We start from the raw sequence: 23417 nt of genomic DNA, 5'->3' as shown, positions 1-23417 counted from the left end.
TTCTCTCTCTCTCTCTTCTATCTTTCGGTAATAAATAGTTTTTTTCGCTTTGATAGATACTTTTTACGGGTAATCGATACTTTCGTGTATGAGTGTTTTTGGATGTGTTTCGGTGTGTGAGTGTGAGTGTGTGTTTGGGTCGTGTATCTGTGAGAACATTAAGTTTTCTTTTTTTGTAATTTTTTAAAATTATATCGCATTTAGTTTTACATTTAAATTTTCGAATTTTTAATTTTATCTTTCGCTGCTACACATTTAGGGCTTTTCCTTCTTATTTATCATTTTTTGTTTATATCGCAATTGGAGTTTTTACACAGACAAAAAATTTTACAAATTTTTTACGCTTTCACATTTACTGAGATATTTTTGCCTTACATTTTTGTTACACGCTACATATTATTTTTAGATGATTTTTTTTGTGTGGGTTTTCCTTTTTTTGTTTGTTTTTTGATGGGGGTACGCGCTATACATTTAATAATATATGTAAAAATTTGTTAAAATCCTAAAATTTGTTGGTTTTAATTAAGATTAATTAATAATTTAAAAATTTTATTGCAGCAAGCTGCGTCTAACTAAAACTCCTCCTCTCTAAAATCCTCCACTGATTGCTCAGCTTTTTTTTTAAAGTTAAATTTTAAATTTAGCAAGATCAAGTTTTGTTTGTTTGTTGGTTTTTGTGTGTGTGTGTGTGGGGTGTATTTTTTTTTGTGTGGTTTATTACAATTGCACGTTACCGTACAATCTTCGAAAAATCTGTTCTGTATGGGTGTAAAATGTGTATGTGGTGTGTGTGGTTTGTGGGTGTGTAGGTGTGTATTATCAACGTCCCCGGGCCAGGAGCCTGGACGGGCCCTGGCCCTGGCTGGGGAGCTCTTAGCATCTTAAACAGTATCACATATTCATGAGTTGTCGACGGGCCCGACCCCCCATTGGGGGGTGAGGCTGCCATCTTTGAATTTCATGTTGGGTTTTCCTCTCGTTTCGCTTTTGCTTTTGCATTTGCATCGGCTTTTGCCTTTGCCTTTGCTCTTGCTCTGGCTTTGCTTTTGCTTTTGCTTTTCATTTTGTTTTCTTTTCTTTCTTCGTTGGTGAAAAAGGAGAAACAACTTAAAAGTCTAGTTATTATAGCACTACGCATCTAAGTAAATGGTGGTGAGAGTCACAATTACAAATTGAGTCGCAGAGAGAGGCTCTCTCCTGCTCTCGCTCTAGTATTAGTATGAGAGTGTGTGTGTGTTTGTGGGTATTTGGGGCGTGTGTGTGTGTAGGTGGGGTGGCTTCGAATACTTGCTTCGTCGTCGCGTTGCCGATCGCAACAAACTACTCCTCTTTCTCGTTCTCTCTCTTGACATCACAGGGGTGTTGGGCGCTTTCTCTCTCACCCTTTGCTCTCCTACACAGTTGGCGTGGCGATGGCTCGGCTCTGGCTGCTGCCAAAGCTGTAGCTGCGCCTGGCACCTGGCCCCTCGGCCGAGTACAACTTGTTTTTGGTGATCGTGTACTCGGGGCTGATGGTGATCGTGCGAGCCAGGCTCTTCATGAACTGCGGGAGGAGCGAGGTCCAGCCGCGGTGGTCCTGGCGCAGCGTCACGTACACCTCAAAGCTGGAGACCGTCTCGGGGTCCAGCTTGAGGGAGGCGATGCGGCGCGAGTTTTTCGGCTCGTCCTCGAACTCGATGTAGATGGTACAGCCGCGTGTGCCGCAAGGCTCCTTCTCCGACACACGGACAATGTCAGCAGCGATGCTGGGCACGAGATCGCAGGGCAGCGACACCTCCGTGCAGGTGAGGTGGCGAGATTTGGCCGCTCGCAGCTCATCCAGGAACCGCAGCGACAAATGCGACACTTCCCGCATGTCCAAGTCGGCGGGGGCCGCCTGCTCCTCCTCATCCTCGGCCTGCACCTCACCGGCATAGTAGTAGCCGCCGCTGCTGGGCTTCGTCTTCTTGCTGTAGTTGTGTGCATGGCTGGTGGGCGCCTGCTTGTGCTTAATACTGTAGTTGGGGGCATCGCTGCTGCGGGCGGAGGAGCCCTTGGTCTTGAGCGGGGCAGCGTTCACGGCAGCGTCAATGGCCACACTGGCGGACGCGGGCGGTGTCAGGGTGCTGGTCCAATCTGTAAGAACAATGGAAAAAAGGAAAGATGCTGATGAGTACACAATTGTTTAAACAAACGCCAAGAGTGCGCCCCACCGAGTGTGTGTGGGGGGTTTTGGGTGGGGGCAGAGGAGCATCAAAGGGAAACGCACATATAGCGGACAGCGGAAAGCCGCTTGGCAACAGCGAACGAACGAACCGCTAGCGAACGGCAAGACAAAAGCGGAACACACAAAAAACCGACAGAGGGGGCAAGAGCCCAAACGAAAAATCACTTTTTATTGTTGCTTCTCTGCCTACGTGACCATGTTGCTGTTGTTTCACTGCCTCTTCTCATCCACTCCTCTTCTCTCCTCTTTCCCTGTCTGCCTTTTGTTTTACTTAATTTTGTTGAACAATTTAACATGATTTGCCGCTGTTGCTGCCTCGTTTTTTATGACATTTTTTCTGTTGCAATTGCAAATTGATTTTTTATGCATTTTTTGTTTAATTATTTACTGAATCAATTTTCAGGGCTAAAGGGAAAGCAAGAGGACGCTGAAATATGTACCTTTCCTTTGCATGCTGCTAGATTTCACAGAAACGGAAAATCTCGAGAAGTCTAGTGGGAAAAACTGCTTTATCATTTCTTTTTTTTCGGAACTATTTTCTTGGAAAACTACTTGGACTACTTGGGTTTTTTTTAGTTTCTTGCTCTTGCTGAACACTTTTTGCTGCTCTGCGTTTTCGCACACTTCTTCCGGACTGTTCCAGAACTTTGTTTTCTCTTTTTTACAGGGGAAGTTCTCTTCTTGCACACTTACCTCTATTTTTGTTTGAGCCCAGCACACCGCCGTAGATGGATTGAACGGGAATAACCTCCATTTTCATTTGGGGCTGAGTGTGTGTGTGGTGTTTTGTGGTTTTTCGAAGAAATTCGAATCGAATCGGATGAAAAATCGTATCAAATCGTTCGCCCTCTTATCGAAAATTTCCTCTCTGGTGGATGCGTTTCGCCGACGGCTTTTTATTCTGTTTTGCTTTTTGTATCACTTGAAACGTTTTGTGTTTTGTTGTAACAATTAAATAATATGTTTGTTTTTCTTGCTTGTTTTATGTTTGCTTAATAAATTTATCACAATTTGCTGTTGTTGTTGCTGCTGCCGCTGATTGCTTCAATTTGTTGCTGCTGCAGTGTGTGTGTGTTGGTTGTTGGTTTAGATTAGCTTTTTTGTTGTTTTGTAGTGGAATCACAGCACTTTTGTTGTTTCATTAATTATTTAAACTTGATTTGTGGTTGTATCACTTTAATGGCGTTGGTCCGTTTCATTTGTTGATGGCAAATATTAATAGTTATTTATAGTGTTCAGAAAACTGTTTGCTACAAGTACATTGTCTCGCTGTTGCTTTTTGAATTCTTCGTGAGTTTCTGTTTCTGGTCGGACTTGCTGCTCTGGCCACTGTCTGTTTGTCTCCCAGCAGTGTCTTTCAAAAATTTTTCGGGCCGAAGTGGGTTTAGTGTGGCCGACTGGTCGTTTATATAGCCCTCGCCAGGCCTCTGCCGCCAGGCGACGTCGCTGCTCGCTGCTGCCGCTGGTGGTGGTTGAGCGGCTGGCTACAATTAGCGGATCGCTCTCTCTCTACAAAAAGAGTCTCTCACTCACGCGCTGCTGCTGTCGCTGCTGCGGCTGCTGACGTTGTTGTTGTGGGTGCTTGACGCAGGTAGAGGGGAGTCATGGCATGGCAAACGCAAAGCTGATGTAAGTCGTATACTGTTTTTACACAGCTCTCGCTGTCGCACTCACTCGCGGAGCTCTCTTGTAACCTGGCAACAACGTCAGCTGTTTCACTCCACTCAATGGAGCGCTCTCTTCGCTGCTCGCTGTTGGCTGTTGCTGGGTCGCTCATGCGCACGGTGCACCTACAACCCGGCCGGCGTCGCTGTCTCTGCTCGCTCTTCTGCATGCTGCTGCTGCTGTGTGCCCGTGTGCTCGTGCGTTTGTGTGTGTTGGCCGTGCATACGTGACTTTTGCGCCGGTTGAGCGTGTTTCGAAAAAGGATGATGAAAACGTTCTCTCTCTCTCTCTCCCCACGGACGCCACCGCCAGGAAGCGGCAGTGGCTGCAGCAACAAACCAAAGTAACCCTGCCTGTGCCCCTGCCCCGCGCTCTTCACACCATCCCTTCGTGCAGCGTTCCACATTACTGCGCTGCCTCAGTCGACGTCGCAAGGAGCAGCACTGAAATTTTCCACTGCACAAAATTCGACTCCCGGCTAATGGGGCAACAGCAGCAGCCATTGCGTTGCAAGTTGCAGAGCCCCAGCTCGAGGCGGCTGTTGCCAGGCCAGACACAAATGTATCTCCAGTCCCAGTCGCACTCGTGCAACAATCAGAGTTTTGTTTGGTTTCAAGTTAAAACCAAGCCAAATGCAAATTTCCACTCCCCAACCCATTCATCTCCCTTCTCGCAATTTGTTTGCTGTTTTGGCCGTCTCTGGTGCCCCCCTCCGCACCACTCGGCAACCCTTGGGCTAAATGTCGGAAAATGAAAGCAAATTTCCCAAGAAATTCACAAAGTTGTGGGTCGTTCACGCACCGATTCGTGTGTTTTGTGCGGCAAACTCCCATCGAAGTGAAGTTCATGTGTATCTTGGGGATGCGATTGGAAAAATCTAATTGAACATTTTTCGTGGAGAGGAGTGGGAGGGGACTGGGACTACCCAGCGGACTGACAAGTTTTTCCCAACGAAATGTAACAATTAATGATAAATAAAGATGAATATTCAACAGGGAATATTGAAGAACAAAATTAAAAGTATTTCCGGTTACTTTTTTGGTCTTACTTTGAGCAGTTTTTGTTGCAGTTCTTTTTTTTAGGGGATAAAACAGGTCCTGAACCTGTTTCGTTTCATGTTCTGATGAAATTTAGGCACCAATTTTGTCTAAAATATTAATGAAAATATATCCTCAACATTCATTAATTTCTTGCTGATTTAAATACAAAAATCTAAAGCACGAAAAAGAGTTCTCTGGAACCCTTTTCTAGCGCTCTTTTTGTCGCACTTTTCCCTTAAATTCTCTATATTTGTTCTACGTGTCATTTATAAATATATAATAAACATATAGCCGCCTGATTCTGCTGCAAATGAATGACGAATTTCATCATAATTTCATCAAATTTATGCTCCGCTCTTAAATCGCAAGAGGGAGACCCGACCCGACCTGTTCTGGTGAATTTCATCAGCAAGTGAAAATTGTCTAAAGATGATTGCGTGGATATGTAGGGGGGTGGGGGGGAGCAACATTTCATATTCATATCATGATCCGAGACTTGTGTGTCCTTTCCTTTCAATTGAATGCATTTCCTTGCCTTTACACGGGCTCGGGTTGTGCCATCTTCAGCTTCATCTTTGTCGCTTCTCCAAATGCCATTGTTTGCTGACCAAAGATTGTGTGTTGCTACACGTAGATTGAAAACGAAAGATTGAAATGTATCTCATGGATACACACAGGGACTAACAAACACACAGAGCCAGAGACAGCCGAAACTCAAAGTCCGACTTTGCGTATAAATAAAATCAAATTTCTTTCAGTTTGAAATGAAATTCCTTGAATCACGAACTCGAATCTCCATCTCTGGCATGTGCGATGTGTGTGCGATGTGTGTGTGTGTGTGTGTGTAGGATATCTTTCGTGCCACATTAGCTTTATGTAGATGTGTTTTGTCAGATAATAAATGAATTGAAACGAGAACTTTGCTTTGTCTGCCTGCCTGACGTGCCCCTTGACTTCGACTCTTTTTTTTTTGGTACGAATAATATTGCGAAACGCTTTTGCTTTGGCTTTTGCTTTGATAACCTGAGCAATCCCGAGCATTTCGCAATCTTTGAAATGCGACACACAGCCCAGCCCAGCCCCGCCCAGCCCCTTTCAGCCCGTTTCAGATGCTCTAATGGGGCGTGGCCCATGCCAATTGATTAGAAACAGGAATCGGAATCGGAATCGGCACTCTGGCAGCGAGAAATAGCCCGGCAGAGTGGCAAAAATAAACCACAAAGAATTGTGATTCATGTGGCCAAACGGAGGTTAATGAACAGCAAAAATTATAGATGGGTTTTGTTTATAGATTAAAGAAAGTTTCATTCATGCTGCTGCAGGGGGAACACCTCAAAAAGCAGCCGAAAAATGCCACAAATTCATTCAAAACTAACTTTAATTGGGAAAATATAATAATAAGTTTTTGCCAGGCAGTAAATCAATCAATGTTGTATTTTCTTTTTGATTTTTCCCTGGGATTCACATATGAAAAACGGACAGGAAGAACTTTTACCTTTGCCTTTGCTTTTCGGCCCTCAGCCTGCTGTGTTGTCTGCCTTTTTCCGGGAAAGCCATTTCCAACAAGTTTATGCCTGCCCCCCCTCTGAAGGCAATTTGTAAATTTAAATTAGTTTTTTTTACCAAACACAACACACACTCAAACACACTGGCAGCACACACATGCATAAATTTTCATTAAAAAACACGAAAAAGTGAAAGGTGGAAAATCACAAGACGTGTGCAGAACCAAAGAAAATTAACAAGAACAAGTTGAGTTTTTCCACAGTGGCGCGTGTACGAAGAGGGGGGAAAAACCAATGCCAAAATGTTTCCCAGAACTGGCAGAGAGGCAGGTGTCTGTGTGTTTGTGTGTGTGGCAAAGTTACTGTGTGGCAGACACTAAATTGCGAGCAAATTATCCATTTATCCGACCCAAAAAAGAGATCGACTTTCGCGGAAATCTTTGGCCCAACCAAAAAAAAATATATCTCAAAAACCACAGAACTATGACGAGCAGAATTTTTGGGGGCGAGTTCATTGCACGCAGGTTGGATGGCAGATACAGACACAGATACAGATACACTTCCCCAGGTGTGGGTGCTGGTGCTGCAGTGTGAATCCCTCGAATATCAAATGATTAGAGGTGGAAAAAAGGCGATACGTGAATAGATAAGCTAATTTGTGAAAGCTATTTGATCGATTTACTGCGATAAGGTTGGAATATTCATCAATTGAAAAGCGAAACTCATTCAATTGCGAGCGATAATTATGGGACACGATTCACTCAGAGATATGAATGATGTCATTGGGGCAGAGCTGGGGGCAGCCTGGCAACAAAGCAAATTTGTCACAGCTTTTCGAACCTTAGGTTTTAGGAGTTCACTAAACACCTCCAAAAACCAAGCAAACTACAAATTTTCCATCAAGCAGCAGCCAAAACGGCCTGCCTGGCGTCATCTAGCGTGCAGAGTTTGCTTAAAATCAGCTTAAACAGGCAAAGCAAGGAAAATCGAGCACTTTTGAGAGTCACAATTACTAGGAAAGCAAAGCCTAGACCAGCTGCTTGGACTCACCTATCCAAAAGTAACCCCCCACTACCGAGGGAAATCTTTCCTTGCTGCTCCCAAATAGACCCCAGAAATGGCATGCCTGGCGCCATCTAGCGGCCGCCGTTTGCTATGCAGCAGACGTGACCGGCTCAATTTTTGAGTGGAAAGGCAGCCAAAAAACGAATGAAAAGACTTTGCTTTGGGGAAATGTTGAAAATTTGACTTAAATTGAATTGAGATGTGGCCGACAAAATATTTGACAGATGAATAATTGACTTATGCAAATTAAGTGGACGAAAACTTGGAGAAACTTTACATTGTTCTTGGAAAATGTAACAAAAATGACTAGAAAAAATATGTTCCACGAATTACTGTTTACAAAGTACAATTATGTTGAATTTTCCTTCTACATTTTTACTCTTAAATTTACATATGTATGTAAATCTTTCGTTTTCATTGAAATTTTCATGGAAATTGTTTTCCAATTCGGCGTTTTGCTTTGAGTGGTTCCGTAATAGAGCAAAAGTCTTAAATTGTCTAGTTTCTCTTTGCTGCTCTCCTGAATTTTATGGCCGTTGCTTACCTCTCAAGAGTTTTATTTGCTCTTAATATTTTTTGAAAAAACTCACTCACTTGGTTGCTCTCTCTTTAAAAACTGCTCTCCACTCAAACTTGAATTAACTGGTTTGCTTTGCACTCGCTCTGCCTCTTTTGGTGTTCACTCAAACAGCTGTTGGCTCTCTTGCCGCTGCCGACAGCTGACTCTCTATACTGCTTCTGCAGACTGCCTCTTACCAGAATATGGGGTAGAAAGAGTTGGAATATGATTACAACTTTTGAATATAGCTGAAACTTATAATATACAATCATTAATTATGTTTGGCAAACATTTTCATTCAGTTTTCACCGTTTAATGGCCCTGCATTCAATCTCTCTCACACAGCTGACAGTGCTTTTTCCCCCTCTCTTCAAGTCTTTTGACATTACTTGCAGCACTCTCTCACTCAGCTGGTTGTCGGTTCTCTCCCACTCATATGCTGTCTACCTATCTCTTTCTGACTGCCTGCAATTTGAGGTCCAGTAAACTGCTGCTGCTGCTTCTCGGCCAGCTTCGCTGCTGGGTTTGCAGCTGTTTCGCTCATCATATGTTTTCCGTGGCCCCACTACGCCCCCCTTGCAACATGCATGTGTGTGTTTTTGCATTGTGTATACAAAGTCAGCAGCCAGCGCTGCGCTGCAAGAGTTGGTTGCTCTGCTCTAGCTCTGCTTGGGCTCCAGCGCTGTTTTACTTCTGCTCCGTCGCTGCTCCAAACGCAGTGAGTATCTTGATTTTCCAACTCGTTTCGCGCCCCCCAAAAGGCACCCATACATACATGAATGGTTACATACACGTATATAAGTGTGTATGCATGTATTATGCCTTAGGTTTTGTTGCTGCGCTGCTTTTGCCTCTGTCTCTGCCTCTGCTGCTGCCGCTGCTGACTTTGTCGTTTTCTTATTGCCTGCCTGCACACAGTGCACTGTTGCCGATTTTCACAAACTCGGCCAGACAAGCAGCCTGGGCGCGAGTTGCTCAACGGCAACGTTGCTTCTCGTCAACGTTTCATCTGTTTTCCATTTGTGCCTCAGTGTCTGTGTGTGCGAGAGTGTGTGTTGCTGTTTGCTTGTTGTTTTTTGTTACTTTGCTGCAAGCATCGCTAGAGAAAGAGAGAGGCAGAGAGAGAGAGAGAGAGCCCCGGCCGGCCTTTCTCTGTCCGCAGTAAATGCAAAGTTTTGAGCTGATGTTGTACCCTTGCAGAGGGTATGGATGATTGGACCAAATGTGGGCAACGCGTGTAAATAAGACTGATTTGGATATAAAATAAACGTAAAGTAAGGAAGCCATTGTTGTATTAGGTAGTTACTATGGATAAATTATGTTGCGTTCCATTTGCAAGAGTATCAAAAACCCCATCATATCCTAAGTCAGCCTTCCAGTTCTCTTGTTGTTTCTGTTCTTCGTTTTGCTTATGGGCAATCATCTGTTTTATTCTGCACACACACACACTCGTCACACAAATGTGTGTATGGAACCCTCGCATGCACATGTGTGGATGAATGTTTGCATTTTGTGTCTGCTACAAAGTCATGCCATGTATCTTTTGTATCTTGTGCTTGTGTTGCATTCGCCGTCAGCTTTTTTTCCATCAATAGTTCATTTTCTGCTTGGCAACGGGTTCTTTCTTTTTCGCCCTCTCTTTCTCTTTCTGTCGTTCTGCATCTCCCTTTCCCCCTCCCCATGCCAACTCTTTCTATTTCTATTTCTTCTCTTCGCGTTTCGACTGTGTAAAGTTTCATGAAATTGGAGAAAACGTAGAAATTATGAAATTACTGGACATACCGAACATGTGTTCTGGCAAGGCAGCTCTCCTGCTCTCCTCTTTCCAGCCAGCTACCTGCTTCCAAGGTGCTGTACACCCTCGCTTTCGGATCTAATTCTTGCTTACAGCAATCAAATTCATCACTCACACACATGCAATTGCAGCAAAGTTTTCTGTTGTCTTTGCAGTTGTGTGTGAGACCAAAATAAGCACTGTTAAGAGAGGCGTTGTGGGTAATTGTATGATTAGATTATGCCTGCACCTACATACGTATACTAACTGTCTCTTAGCATATCCTTGGATTGCCTTCTCGTGAAACAATGCAAAATTTGATGAAATATGTGCAGAAACATCAAAACGAGTACAGGAATAGGTGCATGCATACACATTTACATAAATACATACATATGTACAGCAATGCATGTGTGTGTTGCTGGAAGCTGATTGTCAAACCTGTCACATGAGATCCAACTGTAAAGAGAGCACGCAGCGAACAAGAGAGCAGCTGACTAGTGGGAGTGATGGCAAAAGAGAGAGAGAGAGAGAGAGTTATGAAAAGAAGAAACATGCGATTACAAGTACAGTAAAATCTGCGTTCTTGTTGCTAGGCAGATCAATTTGATTTTATGATTTGTTAAAACAAAGAATGAGACCTCCAAGATGGTATGTCGCTGACACTTCTAATTGGACAAAGATAGCACTGATTGTGGTCGTGGAGTTGCTAGAATGATCGATGCAGATAAGGAAAATATGACTAATTCTAGATGACAGGTGAAGCACTCAATAGCTGAAGTGAAATTTGCACCCGGAACAAAGTCTTATCAAATGTATAATCTATTTACAATTAATGATGTCATTTAAACCTTTAAAAGTTAGCTAAAATCACAGAAAATGCATCGTTCCAAGCAGTTCTCAAAGCATTCATCTAAGCAACGAAAGGGAAAGCGTTGCGTAACCCCTTGGCAAGTTCAATCCCCCCCACCACTCGACAATTCGGGATGCACATAATAGGCACTCGACTCTTTAATGGACAAACTCTCAGCTGGAGCTGTACGGTAATATGCCAAAAAGGGAAATGGACACCATAAAAAAAACGCTGAAAAACGAGGGAAAACAATGCGAAGCGACTCAACCCCGGAGCAGCCAACAAACAACTTCCTTTCCAATCAAGGCAATTTATCAATTTAGCACTCAACCCAGACCGGGCCAGACCCTATCCCTATTCCTATCCCGGGTCTAGCAGAGCTCTCGACTTTCGATGGGAATGCTAGTGTTAAGGGAAGGTGCCCATGTGCCCAACATCTGAACGCTAATCACCCCTAAAATTGCGCGTGTGTGTGTGTGTGCGACATCCAAGACGAAGGTCAAGACCTCCGCTCTGGACTGTTGACTCCGAGAGAAGAGGGAGTCGCTCGGACTCGTACTAAAAATAGCCATGAGCTGTGAGCTTCCCGGTTCAAGTCTCAGGCACTAAATCAATTAAACAAAATTGAGTCTATTGAATAGATTTAGCATTCCAGCAACAACATATCGAGTGTCACCCCGTTCGACTCGACTCGAGTCTCGGTAATTTATGCAGACCAAAGAGAAGACTCTGTCGCTTGATTTAATCAGCCAAAAAGTGTCGTTCCCGTCTACCTGACTGTTGGCACAGTCTGTTGGCAGTTTCGAGTTTCCATTGCCATTACCTGAGCACCAGACAGTGCCCAAATGATCCGCAAATTTTCCACAATGAATTGTGCGTTGGGTTTTTCCAATGTTTTCCTGTTGTGGCATGAAATGTTGTCATAATTGTTAGGGGAAAGAAAGAGAGAGCTGGGAGAAGGGCTAAAGTTGCATTCGAGAACATTCTGCGTGGAATATTCCAAATGATATTTATTTAAACAACAAAAATATGTTTGTTGCGGTTAGTTTAGCAATAATAAACAGATTTCCCTCAGCTGAAAAACGTTTCTAGAGACTTTTAAAAAGTCAAATAAAAGCTGTAAGCAGTCTTAGCTGATTGCTACTGAAAGAAAGGTATCTAAATATTGACTTATGTGGATGATTCTCTAACAAATCTATTGCTAAATGTGTCATCTAGAACTACATTCCACTGCCTGAGTATTGCCTTTGTTAACCCACCTTCTGCCACCCAGTTTGTAGATCATTCCACGCATTCATTTCCTAATCATTCCCTTTGTTAACCCACTGCCAAGTAGTCAGTTCTGTGAGGGGTCGAGGCAGTTCTCTAAGGGGTTCGTTGTTTTGTCGCCCATTTGTCTACAAGATGTTAAATACGATAGCGATAGCGATAACGCTGCAATTTGCGATTGTCTGGAATATCAGGTCAACAGTTTTTTGCAACAAATATTTGCCCCCAGCTCCAGTCCCAGTCCCAGCCCCTCTAGGAAAAACGTACATATCTGGAACGACGACGAATCGTCTGACTGATTTCGTGTAAATGTGTCTTCAGGTGTGTGTGGGTGTTGGGTGGGTGTGCCTGTGTGTCTGTGCACATATCAAAAGAATATTAAATCAATATTCAACGGTGCTAGGCAAAATATGCGTCACGTTCCCATATGGCACTCTCGCTCTCCCTCTCGCTCTCCCCCCTGACTCCTAGTTTTATGGCCCTTTGTCTTCGGTGTGTGGAATGGGCAAGGTCGCGTGTTTTATCGCCAACAATTTTGCACTTCAGATACGCTGAAATGGCGTGGCCCCCATAGGACACAGCCCGCGCAGACAAAGCGTCTGCCTGCCCGCACAAAGACTCCAACGATTAGATCATTGGGCAAAAAAAAACAAACGCAATACTGATAGCCAGTCGCCTGATAGCCTGATAGCGGCTGCACTCGGCAAAAAGTGTGTCACGCTCGCCGAGCCTCCGTTTCGCAGCAGGAAGGCGAAGCCAGTGGCCAGATCGGTGCAGAACTCTGGGCCCTTGGCAACCCAATTGGCATTACTCAACCCACAGAGGGATGGAGACTTTTGCGCGCCGTCTTTTTGCTTGAGTATTTCATCAGCCGTGCCGCGGGACACGTCAACCCAGCGACCCGTCCGGCAGAGACAGAGAGAGAGAGGGGAAGAAATTAATTTACGTAAGTCACAGAAAGAACCTACCGAAGGCACAGCACAGCCAATGGGAGCCAACAACAGCTGACACTCGTGACTCAATTCCTCGATTTCAGTGCGAAATACTCGCACTCCCCCCAGCTTATGGTTTTTTAGGGCCATTGCAAAATTCTGAATTTCACATTACAGATTCTAGGTGCCGATTACACACGCATTTATAATGATTTCACAATTATTAATAATGAATGTTTTTATTCAATTATTAAACTGTACTGGCTGAGGTCTGAGGAAACGTTTTCTGTGTAAGAAAAACTGGGGAAAGCGTTTCAGAAATAACCTGACTTATCGGCAGATTCATTTGAGCTTTCCATAATATTAATTTCTCTTTATTTATTATTTATTTACATATTTCTTCCTAGGTTTGTATACAAAGACTGCAGTCTCCTTTTTATAGGATTTACATTTCAATTGCTAAAAATTAAATATGTTTACCAAAAGAATCCCCAAAATTTATCTAGTTTTGCGCTAATAAATTCCTACAACGACGAGATTTTTTGGTAATTACATTTCTTTTAGTGACATCAACACGTTTTCATGGCTATCCAATATCAAAAGATCTGTTTAAACTGTATAATTTGCACAATTCTCCTGAAAGTGTACCCCTCCAGCAGTGGACATTTTGCTCACTGGAGCACTAAAACTAAATATGCATACATATGTACATACATATATGTAAATATGTACATATGTATGTACATTTTATGTATTGTCTAATGTTCCACAGAGCGCATAATATTAGCCGTCTCAATTTTGCACATCAAAGCGCTTTTCTAGTTTCCATTATTGGTTCTATTAATACAACAGCAAAAGCAACAAAAAACACGCAGCAGATGGAAACTGATGTGCTTAATACACTGCAATTTTCAACAGAATCCATTAATGTTAACTAAAGTTAGTTAAACGGAAAAAAATCGGTGCGTTTTCGCTGTTAAAAAAAAACAATTTAGTGGCAGATGGTAAGCCGATCAAATGTGCTTATGAAATAATATTTGTGAGTGTTTTTTTCCAAGAAATTATGAAGAAATAGAGAAACAGGTAAATATACCACGTGAAGGCTGTGTTTGGGTAGCTTTAAAAACAAATTTTTATGGAAAAATAATACCCAAATCTCCCACAAAGATATTTCTAACAAGATCAGGCGCTCCTCAGGCTTGGATCTACAAAGTTTTGGTAGGTTTTTAGTCCTGGAAGTTTCTTATATTTAACAGCTGAAAGATCTTTTTGTTCTGGCTGTAAAAAATCGTAAAAAACAATTTGTTAAGTAAAAAATAGAATAATATTCAGAACAAGCCAATTGAAAAATTAACAATTAAAATATATTTCTTTAGACTATAAACTCTGAATATTAATGAAAAACCCTGTCCTAAGTAAGGGTATGAAAAAGAGGCTCGCGCTGTCATGATTTTCACACACACACCACACCACTCCACACACACACATTGGGAAATAATGAGTGTATCGGAAAAGTGAAATAAAATAAAATCAAATGATAGGCAAACAGCAACTGGGAAAAGTGATTATATAAAAGCCCGTTGGCCAGCAAAGCCGCGAGCAAAATAAAAATAAAATATAAAGCAGCAACAAAAAACTGGGCGAAAAAGGGGAAAAAGGAAAGAAAGACCCAAAGAAGGGGAAAAAGAAAACAGAGGCAGAATAATGCCAAAGAACGATTTCGATTTATCAGCAAAAAAAAAAAAAAAAAAGCCAGTGAGAAAGGCTGTGGGCGAGGGGAGCGGGTGGGAAAAATACGCGTTTTTATCTCGCTGCTCAATTGATTTACATAATCAACGAAATCGCTTTTCATTTCGCTCTGCCCCCGCCCAACAGGCAACCCCTTTTAGCCTGATTCTCTCCCTCTCTCTCCCTGTGCATTTAATTAAATGCTGATTAAGTTTTATTCAATGGAGCTACAACAAAGCTGTTTGCCCATACAGAGTTGTGGCAGATATAATACAATGGCAGAGGAACATTACGTATACGTACAGATATCTGCTGATGTGTGTGGCCCCGTGCATAGATTCGTAGATTAGTCATTGATATGGGGACAACGTGCCTCGCAGCTCGCAGCTCGGTGAGCGGCAGGCTTGCGGCGCATTTGTAAACGTGAATAATTTAATAACGTTCTCATTAAGATAATGAAATTAGTTCAAATAGTCAACGCTCAGTGGACCAATGGTCAGATAGTATAGCTCTGCGGCCAATACAGACTTTGATTAGAAATGGGTGTACATGGAAACATGAATGGAGATGCATCGTTCCATGTACATAAATGCTCCCCTCGTATGCTTAAAGCTGCAGGCTGCTGCTCTTATCTCTCTTTAGTTCTCACATTTCTACAAACTATATTCCAGAAACTTGTAAGCTTTGCATAAACATAAATACATAATACATATTTACATATGTACATAAATACATTTACTGCCATATCGCATGACAGTTGGGTTCCTCATTCAACTGAAACACATCCAAGTTTTGGCATACAGCTTCAGGAATTGGGCAATCATTTATCGAAAATTAATTGAGAAATGTGTGCACATTAATTACAATTAAAGCTAGTATTTATACGAATTCTAATCATTCAATATATTTGCTAAACAAAAAAGTTCTCAAAGGAAATTTGCCTTAGCAAAATAAATGTTACATCAGATAAAAAGAATTCTTCCAACAAAACCAAACAATGTCTTAATGTTAACTAATAATATTCCCTGTTAATTTCTTCATTTATGTAGCCCCACAAATTTATTTAATATTTTTACACCCACTCTGTGTGCTCGGTGCGCTTTGATCTTTACAATCTTTAATTATGCAAAGACTTTGCTTAAGTTCTCTTGCCTTTGGGGAGCAATCAAAGACGGAAACATTATTCAATGTAATCATATTTGATGGGCATTAATTGGCGCATACAATATCGACGACCCACAATAATATAATTAGAATTAATTTTAATATTTTAAGAGGCTTACACACATATATTTGGCTTGATAATATCCAATTATAGATTGTGGGCTGACAAGACCATAAATTAACAAGCGACAAACATGCATTGTAAATTGTATAAATATATGCAGAAAATACAGTTGGCCAAATTCGATTTGCATATTAAACAGGTTCCATATATTAATACACTAATCGAAGGTATCGATGGAGATAAATAACTGGCTGTCTGGGGTGGGAGCGTGTGAACGGAACTTTGTCAATGAAGAGCCAAAAAAAACTTTTGGGATAGACTTTGGATAGAAATATATTACATTTCGCATCTGTAAACTGTAAGTAAGTAAGTGGAAAGCTCCACACACAGAGAGCGCGAGGGACACACAACTGGGGCCATAAATCAGTGGGAAAAACTGTTGCCGTGGCAAACTTGCCGATAAGCAGAAGGTGGGAAAACTGTTGAATTATTTCCCAGGGCACACGCACACACGCTCGGACAGGACACACACATTTTCACACTCTAAGCCAAAGACAATAAACTGCAAAATTCGCATAAAATATTGTGAGGAAATTAGAACAGAAGCATATCTAATGCTTGAGTCGAGAAGGAGCACCATGTGTATGTCGTTTGGAGTAACCTCAAGGAACCCATAAATCCTGCTAAAGGGAAAACAAAAATAGAAAATGTGTCAATGCAAACAGGCAAGCGACAAAAGCAACCTGGCCATAACCTGGCATGGGACGAGGGGCTCATCGCTGTTGTTGGGTTTTGGCCATCGGTTCGGTTCGGCTCGGTCGTGGACCAAGTGAGAATCTGGGCCATAAAAAGGTCCACTGGCAGTCCCTCCCGCTATCGCACAGCTCTCTATAGACACGGCTCGTTCCCATCGCATGCAATGCACTCGTTAAGAGCACAGACCCCGGCACCGGCTGACACTTGGACATGGGAAGCGGTGCGGTGGGATGGGATAACGGTGGAAATCGATTTCTGCTACCTGCGGCGGGTCTCAGATCGGTTCCGTACAAGATGGGACGAAACGAGACGAAAGAGAGAGAAAAGAGCGTACGTACCTGTCCCTTTTGCAGCTAATGGCCAGTAGACCGCGCGACCAACATAAATCCATAAAAACGCACACAAAAAGGTAAACGCGGGAGAGAGAGAGAGAAAGAAATAATTAAATTGCAATTATGTGCAAACAATTCCAAATCCGGACGATTCGGAAAAAGTTAATTACACTACAATAAAGAGCAGAAGAGTGGTCTTGGGTCGCAGTTTCAGTTTCAGCTCTCTCTCTCTCTTTCTCTTTGTGTCTCTCATTTTGCGCACACCAACGCAAACAGCTTAACAACCCTGCCAACATCCGTACGTTGATTGCTTTGAAGAGAGGATGAGAAAGGAGAATGAAGACTGGCGGAGGAGAGCACTTTGCATTCAAACGCGCGGACGAAAACGCGGGACTCAGACTCGGAGTCGACTTAAGCCGACATTAATGTGTATTTGAATGTGGCTTCTGGTGCTGGTGCTGGTTTAATCGGTTTGCTTGACTGATGCCCGGTGACACGTCGTCCACATTATCATTAGCGTCTGGGCCTTGACTCAGTCAGCCCCATGCGGATGATCGCAATTTACTGATTTCGCGACCAACGCCGCTGCTTACTGCTGCTGCCTGCTGTCGCTACTATCATCAACGAGAGTGCTCTTTGCTCTGCGTTCTGCGATCTGGTATGGTCTGGTGTGGCACGGTGTGCTGTGGCTGCGTCTGTCTTTCAGCTAATGAAGACGGACAGACAAATTAGTTATGGTCTTATGATAAATTAGCCCGATCCAATTGCCTGCAGTCAGACTGGACAGTGGACAGGTCGTCGAATTAGTGACAACAGCAGAGATCCGGCAACGCTAACGACGCGAAGACAACAACAACTTACCAACGAGGCAGCCAGATCTGCAGAGGGGGCATTAAATGTGATTAAATTAAATGCACATTTTTGCATTTCTTTGTGTGAGTATAGGGGGAGTTGTTTGTGTGTGTGTGTGTGGGTTCCTATTGCAGTTTGTCTGTGCCGCTCCGATAAGGTTATGTTTGCATGCGTAGAGTGAGGTTAGATAAGATTTTCGGACATGCGGATAACGGTGGGTAGGGCCAGGTAGCTCAGGGCTGTTGCGGTTTGTTATATTTACGCTCATTTGGTTGGATATTTGGCTACGATAAACTCTTAGAACTGCCAGCAACCTTGAACACGTGATTTCCTATACCACACACACAAAACAAACTGTATTTAGATTACCCAACTCAGTGGCAAGTTTAAATGTTAGTAAATCAGGTCAGCCAACCCTACACAACGGACGACGACCCACTGACTCACTGACTGACTGACAGTTGGGGGCAGAGTTTCGGCAAAAGTTTAATTAGATCTGCATACGGAATGAAAGGTCCCGGTCCCGCACATGTTCATGTACCGAAAAAGCAGGTTAACGAACTGTCAGAATGGAGCTCCGGTTGCAGTCGTGTGTCTACTGCTGAAAGGATGCGCTGGCGCTGGCTCTGGCTTTGGCTCCTGGGACTGGCGACACTGACTGCGAGCTGCACAGGATTATCGAGCAACCTGCCACTGGATGGCTATCTGGCTGGTCTCAAGGAGCTGCTGCAAAAGATTCTGTGGACGGCAAACGTCAAGCGTTGCTTCGCTGTCATCACCGATGACCTGCACTATCCCATCTACGATCGGAGCTTCTTCGAGTCGGTGGGTCGCCAGCTGGTGCCGTTCTATGTGGTGCGCGTGACTGACAGCGAGGATCTCCGCCGACTGCCCGGCGATGTGGAGCTCGTGCTGCGTGCCATCAAGGCCAGGGACTGCGAACTGCACGTGATCACCATCCTCAATGGCTGGCAGGTGCAGGGTCTGCTCAAGTTCGTCTATGAGAACAGAGCGCTGAATATGCAGCGAAAGTTTCTGCTGCTGCACGACGCGCGGCTGTTCTCGCCGGACATGCTGCACCTGTGGAGCGTCTATGTGGGCAGCGTGTTCCTCAAGCGGCAGTTGGATAACAGGTGGGGGACCCAATAATATTCCTAGATGTTTGATTTAATTTTGGTGCTTGCTCCTTTTGCAGTTTTCAAATTTCCACTGTGGCCTTTCCGGGCATTTTGAGCGGCGTTTTGGTGCTTAAAAATCTCGCCACTTGGCAGCGCGGCAAAACCATCCATGAAAGGTTACTGTTCCTGGACAATACAAGCGATCTAAAGGGTGAGTTTGCCGCGGAGAACTCTGTTCCATTTTCTACTTATAACATTCCACAGGCGCCTCACTGCCCGTGGCTGTGGTCGAGCATGTGCCCATGGTGCAGTGGTCCAACACAACAAACAGCTACCAGGGCGTCGAAGTGGACATTATGAATGCTTTGGGCCAGGCACTCAACTTTCAGCCGAACTACTATGAGCCAAATGAGAGCGAGGACACGGATTGGGAGCAGAATGACGCTGAAGATGTGCAAAACAAGACCCACATAGACTCCAAGCTCATAGCGGAAGTGGTAAGCAGCTGTCGGGTGCTCCTTACTGATCAGATTTAACTCTAGAATATGTTCCTTGCAGGCCATGCACGGCGCTCGTTTTGCCATTGGCGATCTGCACCTGTTTCAGGTTTATCTGCGTCTGGTGGAGCTCAGTTTGCCGCATAATTTCGAGTGCCTGACCTTCCTCACGCCCGAGTCTTCGACAAACAACTCCTGGCAGACGTTCATCCTGCCCTTTAGCGCTGGCATGTGGGCTGGTGTGCTGCTCTCCCTGTTCGTCGTGGGCAGCGTCTTCTATGCCATTAGCTTCCTGAATGCCATTCTCACTGGCAGCGGCCATGATGCTGGCTTCTGCCGCTGCTGTCGCAGGCATCCAAGCCGTGGCGAGCCTCCAGACCCGAGCCACTATCGCCGGCTGAGCTTCCGCGTGGCCCTGAGCCGCTATCGTCCGCCGCTGGGCGCTGGCAAGCATCGCGATCTCTTTGATGATTATGCCACGTGCATTCTGCTCACCTACAGCATGCTGTTGTACGTGGCGCTGCCACGCATGCCACGCAACTGGCCGCTGCGTGTGCTCACCGGTTGGTACTGGATTTATTGCATACTGCTGGTGGCCACATACCGCGCTAGCTTTACGGCCATATTGGCCAATCCGGCAGCGAGGTAAGAGAATGAACTGAATACGAATTGGTTTAACTTTTGGCTATTTGTAGGGTCACCATCGACACGCTGGAGGATCTGCTGCGTTCGGGCATACCGCTCACAGCTGGCGCAGCCGAGAACAGGCAATTCTTTCTGGATGCCGTCGATGAGGTGGCACAGAAAGTGGGCGCCAAAATGGATGTACTCGGACACAATGAAGAGCTGGTGAGCAGTTCATTTAAATTGCATTTCTAATTGGATTTTTGATGCCAAAACATGTCACCTTTGAGCTTTAGCAGCGACACTATCTATCCCTTGATATACAGCTTTAATTTTTATCAATTTGTCTAAACAAAAACCAGTTTGAGGCAGCCACTAACGTATCTTATCAGTTGTAGGAAAGTTGAAAGCCTTTTGGCACACAAATCACTTTGCAGAGACACAAACAAGACACAAATATCGCTCATAAATTAGCTGAAAGCCATGAGATCACCTCAGTGATGGGTAATTGAATAAATGTAAAACCTTTCTTCATTCACAGACCGCGCGCATTGCCAAGGGACAGTGCGCCTACTACGATAATGAGTTCTATCTGCGTTACATGCGCGTGGCGGATGAGGCTGGTGGCGTGGGCTCCGCGCTGCACATCATGCGGGATTGCATTGTGCACATGCCCGTCGTGCTGGCCATGGAGAAGAACTCGGCGCTGAAGCAGCGCGTGGATAGCACCTTGCAGCACATGACAGAGGGTGGCAAGTGGCACTCAGTGTATGCTTTCTCCTGGTTAACTAATATTTAACCTCTTTTTTGACAGGTTTGATAGCCAAATGGCTAAAGGATGCTGTGAAACGACTGCCTGCGGAGGCGCCTGCCCAACAGGAAGCGCTCATGAATCTCACCAAATTCTGGAGCTCCTTTGTGGCCCTAGGCATTGGCTATGTGGCCTCGATTCTGGCTCTTTTGGTGGAGCATTGGCACTTCAGGCACATCGTTATGAGGCATCCCATGTATGATGTGCTCAATCCCAGCTTGTACTATAACTTCAAGCGCCTCTATCCGGATTAGGGCAACATTTTTGGAATGCACTATAAATTAAGGCAAGCACCAGCACCCCGTCCACCCCATAAAGGAATGATTTACAGACATCCAATCCACTTACGCAATGCTTATAATTACCCGCGGCAGAGGACAAATGTTTTCGTGGGGTACTCGAAAAAGCTGAAAAGCGTCTTCATTGACGCACCACGAGCAAATGGCAAGCGGCCGGAGATGTGATGCCATTTATCATGACGTTGCCCAAGTGGCCTCAAGTAGCCCCCCGCCCCCGAAAGCAATGTGGTGAACAAATTCCAAGAGCCTTTTCGGTTGTGCCTTCAATCAACTTATGTGGTAAATAATGATTTGCATTGTTTACGAGTTTAATGCACATTAGGCATTATTTGTTTATGGCCATCGAATCCATCGATTCGACACAAATCCTGAGATTCTCGTGCAGCAATCGGATGCTAAATGCTAAAAGCCCATAAATAAAATGATTTTAAGTGGCGAACTAAGACAAAGACCCCAACACACATTTCTACACACCAAACACAGAAATGATTCCCCTTCAGAACTGTGTGGAGATATCGTCGGAGAGTGGCTGGGGAGCACTTCATAATTCGGAATCAGCAGCGGAATCGAAATGGTAATGGCAATCAGCATGGTGAGTGTGTGGCCACAAAACCAGACGTGCTAAACCATAAACAAAGCCAAATATTAACAACAATCATAATAATTAATAAGTATTTGTTTGGCCATTTATTGAGCTATCTTTTTAAAATAATTCTTTGTTCTTTTTTTCCAAAAAAAAAAAACAATGGAAGATCACAACATACTAGCAGCTGATGCGCTCTTGAGAGTTAAGCTAAGCGGATGCTTGATGACAGATTAAGGGTCAACAAATGCACACTCAAACGCTGGACTTGAACATCATCGAAAATATACTATGTCCTTCTCCCAATTGGCCTTACTTGTCCGACTTATGGAACTACAAACCTATGGCTGGAAATATAATTTAAATGCTGTCATTTTCCTCACGTGGTAAGTCTTTTCGTTCATAAATTCACATATATTTATGTAGCTAAAATTATCTACAAAAAAGTCTTTGATATAGAAAATACTGTAGAAATGTTGGGATTTTATGGATATTTTTCTATTCAACATTATTCAATATTTTTGCCTCCATTATGCGCTCACTGGCCAATGAAATCCCTTTAAATAATCCTAACAATTGCCATAAAAATTAATGCCCATACCTTGCCCAAACATTTATTCATAATAATTTTAAGCCGCGAATTTTCTAAATATTTTCTCCTATACTTTTTTTCCCCTCAATGCATTTTCATTTTTTTTTTTTAGAAATATTTATTGTTTGCTTTGCAAAATATTTTTAATTTGATTATTTCTGGGCCTTGGAACTGCATTTTTCCACCATGAAATTGTTTCGTTTTGTTGCTCCCTTTTGATAAATATTTATTGTGTGTTGTTTTATTGGCTCGTTGTTTTCATTTCAAATTTTTTCATATAATTTAATTAGTTTTGCTACATTTTATTGTTGGACTCTAACGCTTCCCTTTGCTGTTTGCTCCCCTCTATATAAGTCATCCATCATGGGGGCCGGCCAGTCTGCGCATTACTCTCACACCAAGAGTCAGGGGAAATTCTTGTTATTCACACTTGCTACCTCTTAGTTTTGGAGCGGGGTATTTGGGGCTTTAGGGAAACATAGCAGCAGGAAACAGCGCTTCAAAAATATTAAATTATTTCCATCTATATTTATTTAACCTAAAGACTACTTTCTCATGCATGTATCATCTTCAATTAATTATGCATAAAATCTGTTAAGCAGTATCCAACAGTGTACCATCTCCCTTGGCATTGCATCATTCTTTTTCCACTTGTTTTGGTTTGGTTTTTGTTACACAAAATCTAATTGACGTTTCCTTTACATCCACCGCGCCACGCCCCCAGACCAGACCCCAGACCTGCACCCACACTCCAGTCTGACATTCCCCCCAAACAACAAATCTTGCTTTGGTTTTGTTCTGTAATTAAAATTCAAATATTGTTTATCTCTGAGAAGTTGTTCGTTCGTTCTCGCATTTTACAAATTCCACTTTTGGCTTTGCTTTTCGTTGTTTACTTTCATCCAAAACACATTCATACTTTTACGAGTATTATCTCGTAGCTATTTCGTGCATTCGTTACACTTTTAACCTTGAACTAAGTTGGGGTAGAAATGTTATTAACAATTGAAGGTTGAAGAGAGAGACTAGTGACTATGGAGTGTTTTTTTTGTGACTTAATGGAAGGAACTAATTGTTAAAGTTACTGAAAAGTAAATTAAATATTTATATTCCTATTATTCCTATTATT

At 43.4% G+C, this 23417-nt stretch overlaps 2 protein-coding genes across 2 annotated transcripts; one reads left to right on the top strand and one right to left on the bottom strand.

Annotated features, from left to right (window-relative positions):
- Positions 1–434: 434 nt before the first annotated feature.
- On the bottom strand, positions 435–3203 carry LOC117895180 (protein scylla). Its single transcript, XM_034802643.1, has 2 exons — positions 2900–3203; positions 435–2115 (listed from the first exon to the last, which is right to left on the bottom strand). The coding sequence occupies exons 1-2, from the start codon at positions 2964–2966 to the stop codon at positions 1394–1396; spliced, it is 789 nt and encodes a 262-aa protein (XP_034658534.1). The 5' UTR covers positions 2967–3203; the 3' UTR covers positions 435–1393.
- Positions 3204–17265: 14062 nt separating this feature from the next.
- On the top strand, positions 17266–21679 carry LOC117895415. Its single transcript, XM_034803049.1, has 7 exons — positions 17266–18897; positions 18960–19093; positions 19147–19379; positions 19441–20024; positions 20075–20228; positions 20545–20755; positions 20818–21679. Exons 1-7 carry the CDS (start codon positions 18272–18274, stop codon positions 21066–21068), a joined length of 2193 nt encoding a protein of 730 aa, XP_034658940.1. The 5' UTR covers positions 17266–18271; the 3' UTR covers positions 21069–21679.
- Positions 21680–23417: the final 1738 nt, after the last annotated feature.

The sequence above is a fragment of the Drosophila subobscura genome, chromosome J, assembly GCF_008121235.1.
Source record: "Drosophila subobscura isolate 14011-0131.10 chromosome J, UCBerk_Dsub_1.0, whole genome shotgun sequence".
In the NCBI taxonomy this organism is placed as follows: Eukaryota; Metazoa; Arthropoda; class Insecta; order Diptera; family Drosophilidae; genus Drosophila; species Drosophila subobscura.
Note: the sequence above shows the minus strand (reverse complement) of the source record. Positions and strands in the feature narration are given on the sequence as shown.

What these genes read in the sequence shown, in the direction of transcription:
- LOC117895180 (XM_034802643.1), bottom strand. Translation starts at nt 2,966, where the DNA reads ATGAAAATGGAGGTTATTCCCGTTCAATCCATCTACGGCGGTGTGCTG. An exon ending in GGGCTCAAACAAAAATAGAG is followed by an intron (nt 2,116 to 2,899) that starts GTAAGTGTGCAA and finishes TTGTTCTTACAG; the next exon opens with ATTGGACCAGCACCCTGACA.
- LOC117895415 (XM_034803049.1), top strand. Translation starts at nt 18,272, where the DNA reads ATGAAAGGTCCCGGTCCCGCACATGTTCATGTACCGAAAAAGCAGGTT. An exon ending in AAGCGGCAGTTGGATAACAG is followed by an intron (nt 18,898 to 18,959) that starts GTGGGGGACCCA and finishes CTCCTTTTGCAG; the next exon opens with TTTTCAAATTTCCACTGTGG. An exon ending in CCAAGCTCATAGCGGAAGTG is followed by an intron (nt 19,380 to 19,440) that starts GTAAGCAGCTGT and finishes TGTTCCTTGCAG; the next exon opens with GCCATGCACGGCGCTCGTTT.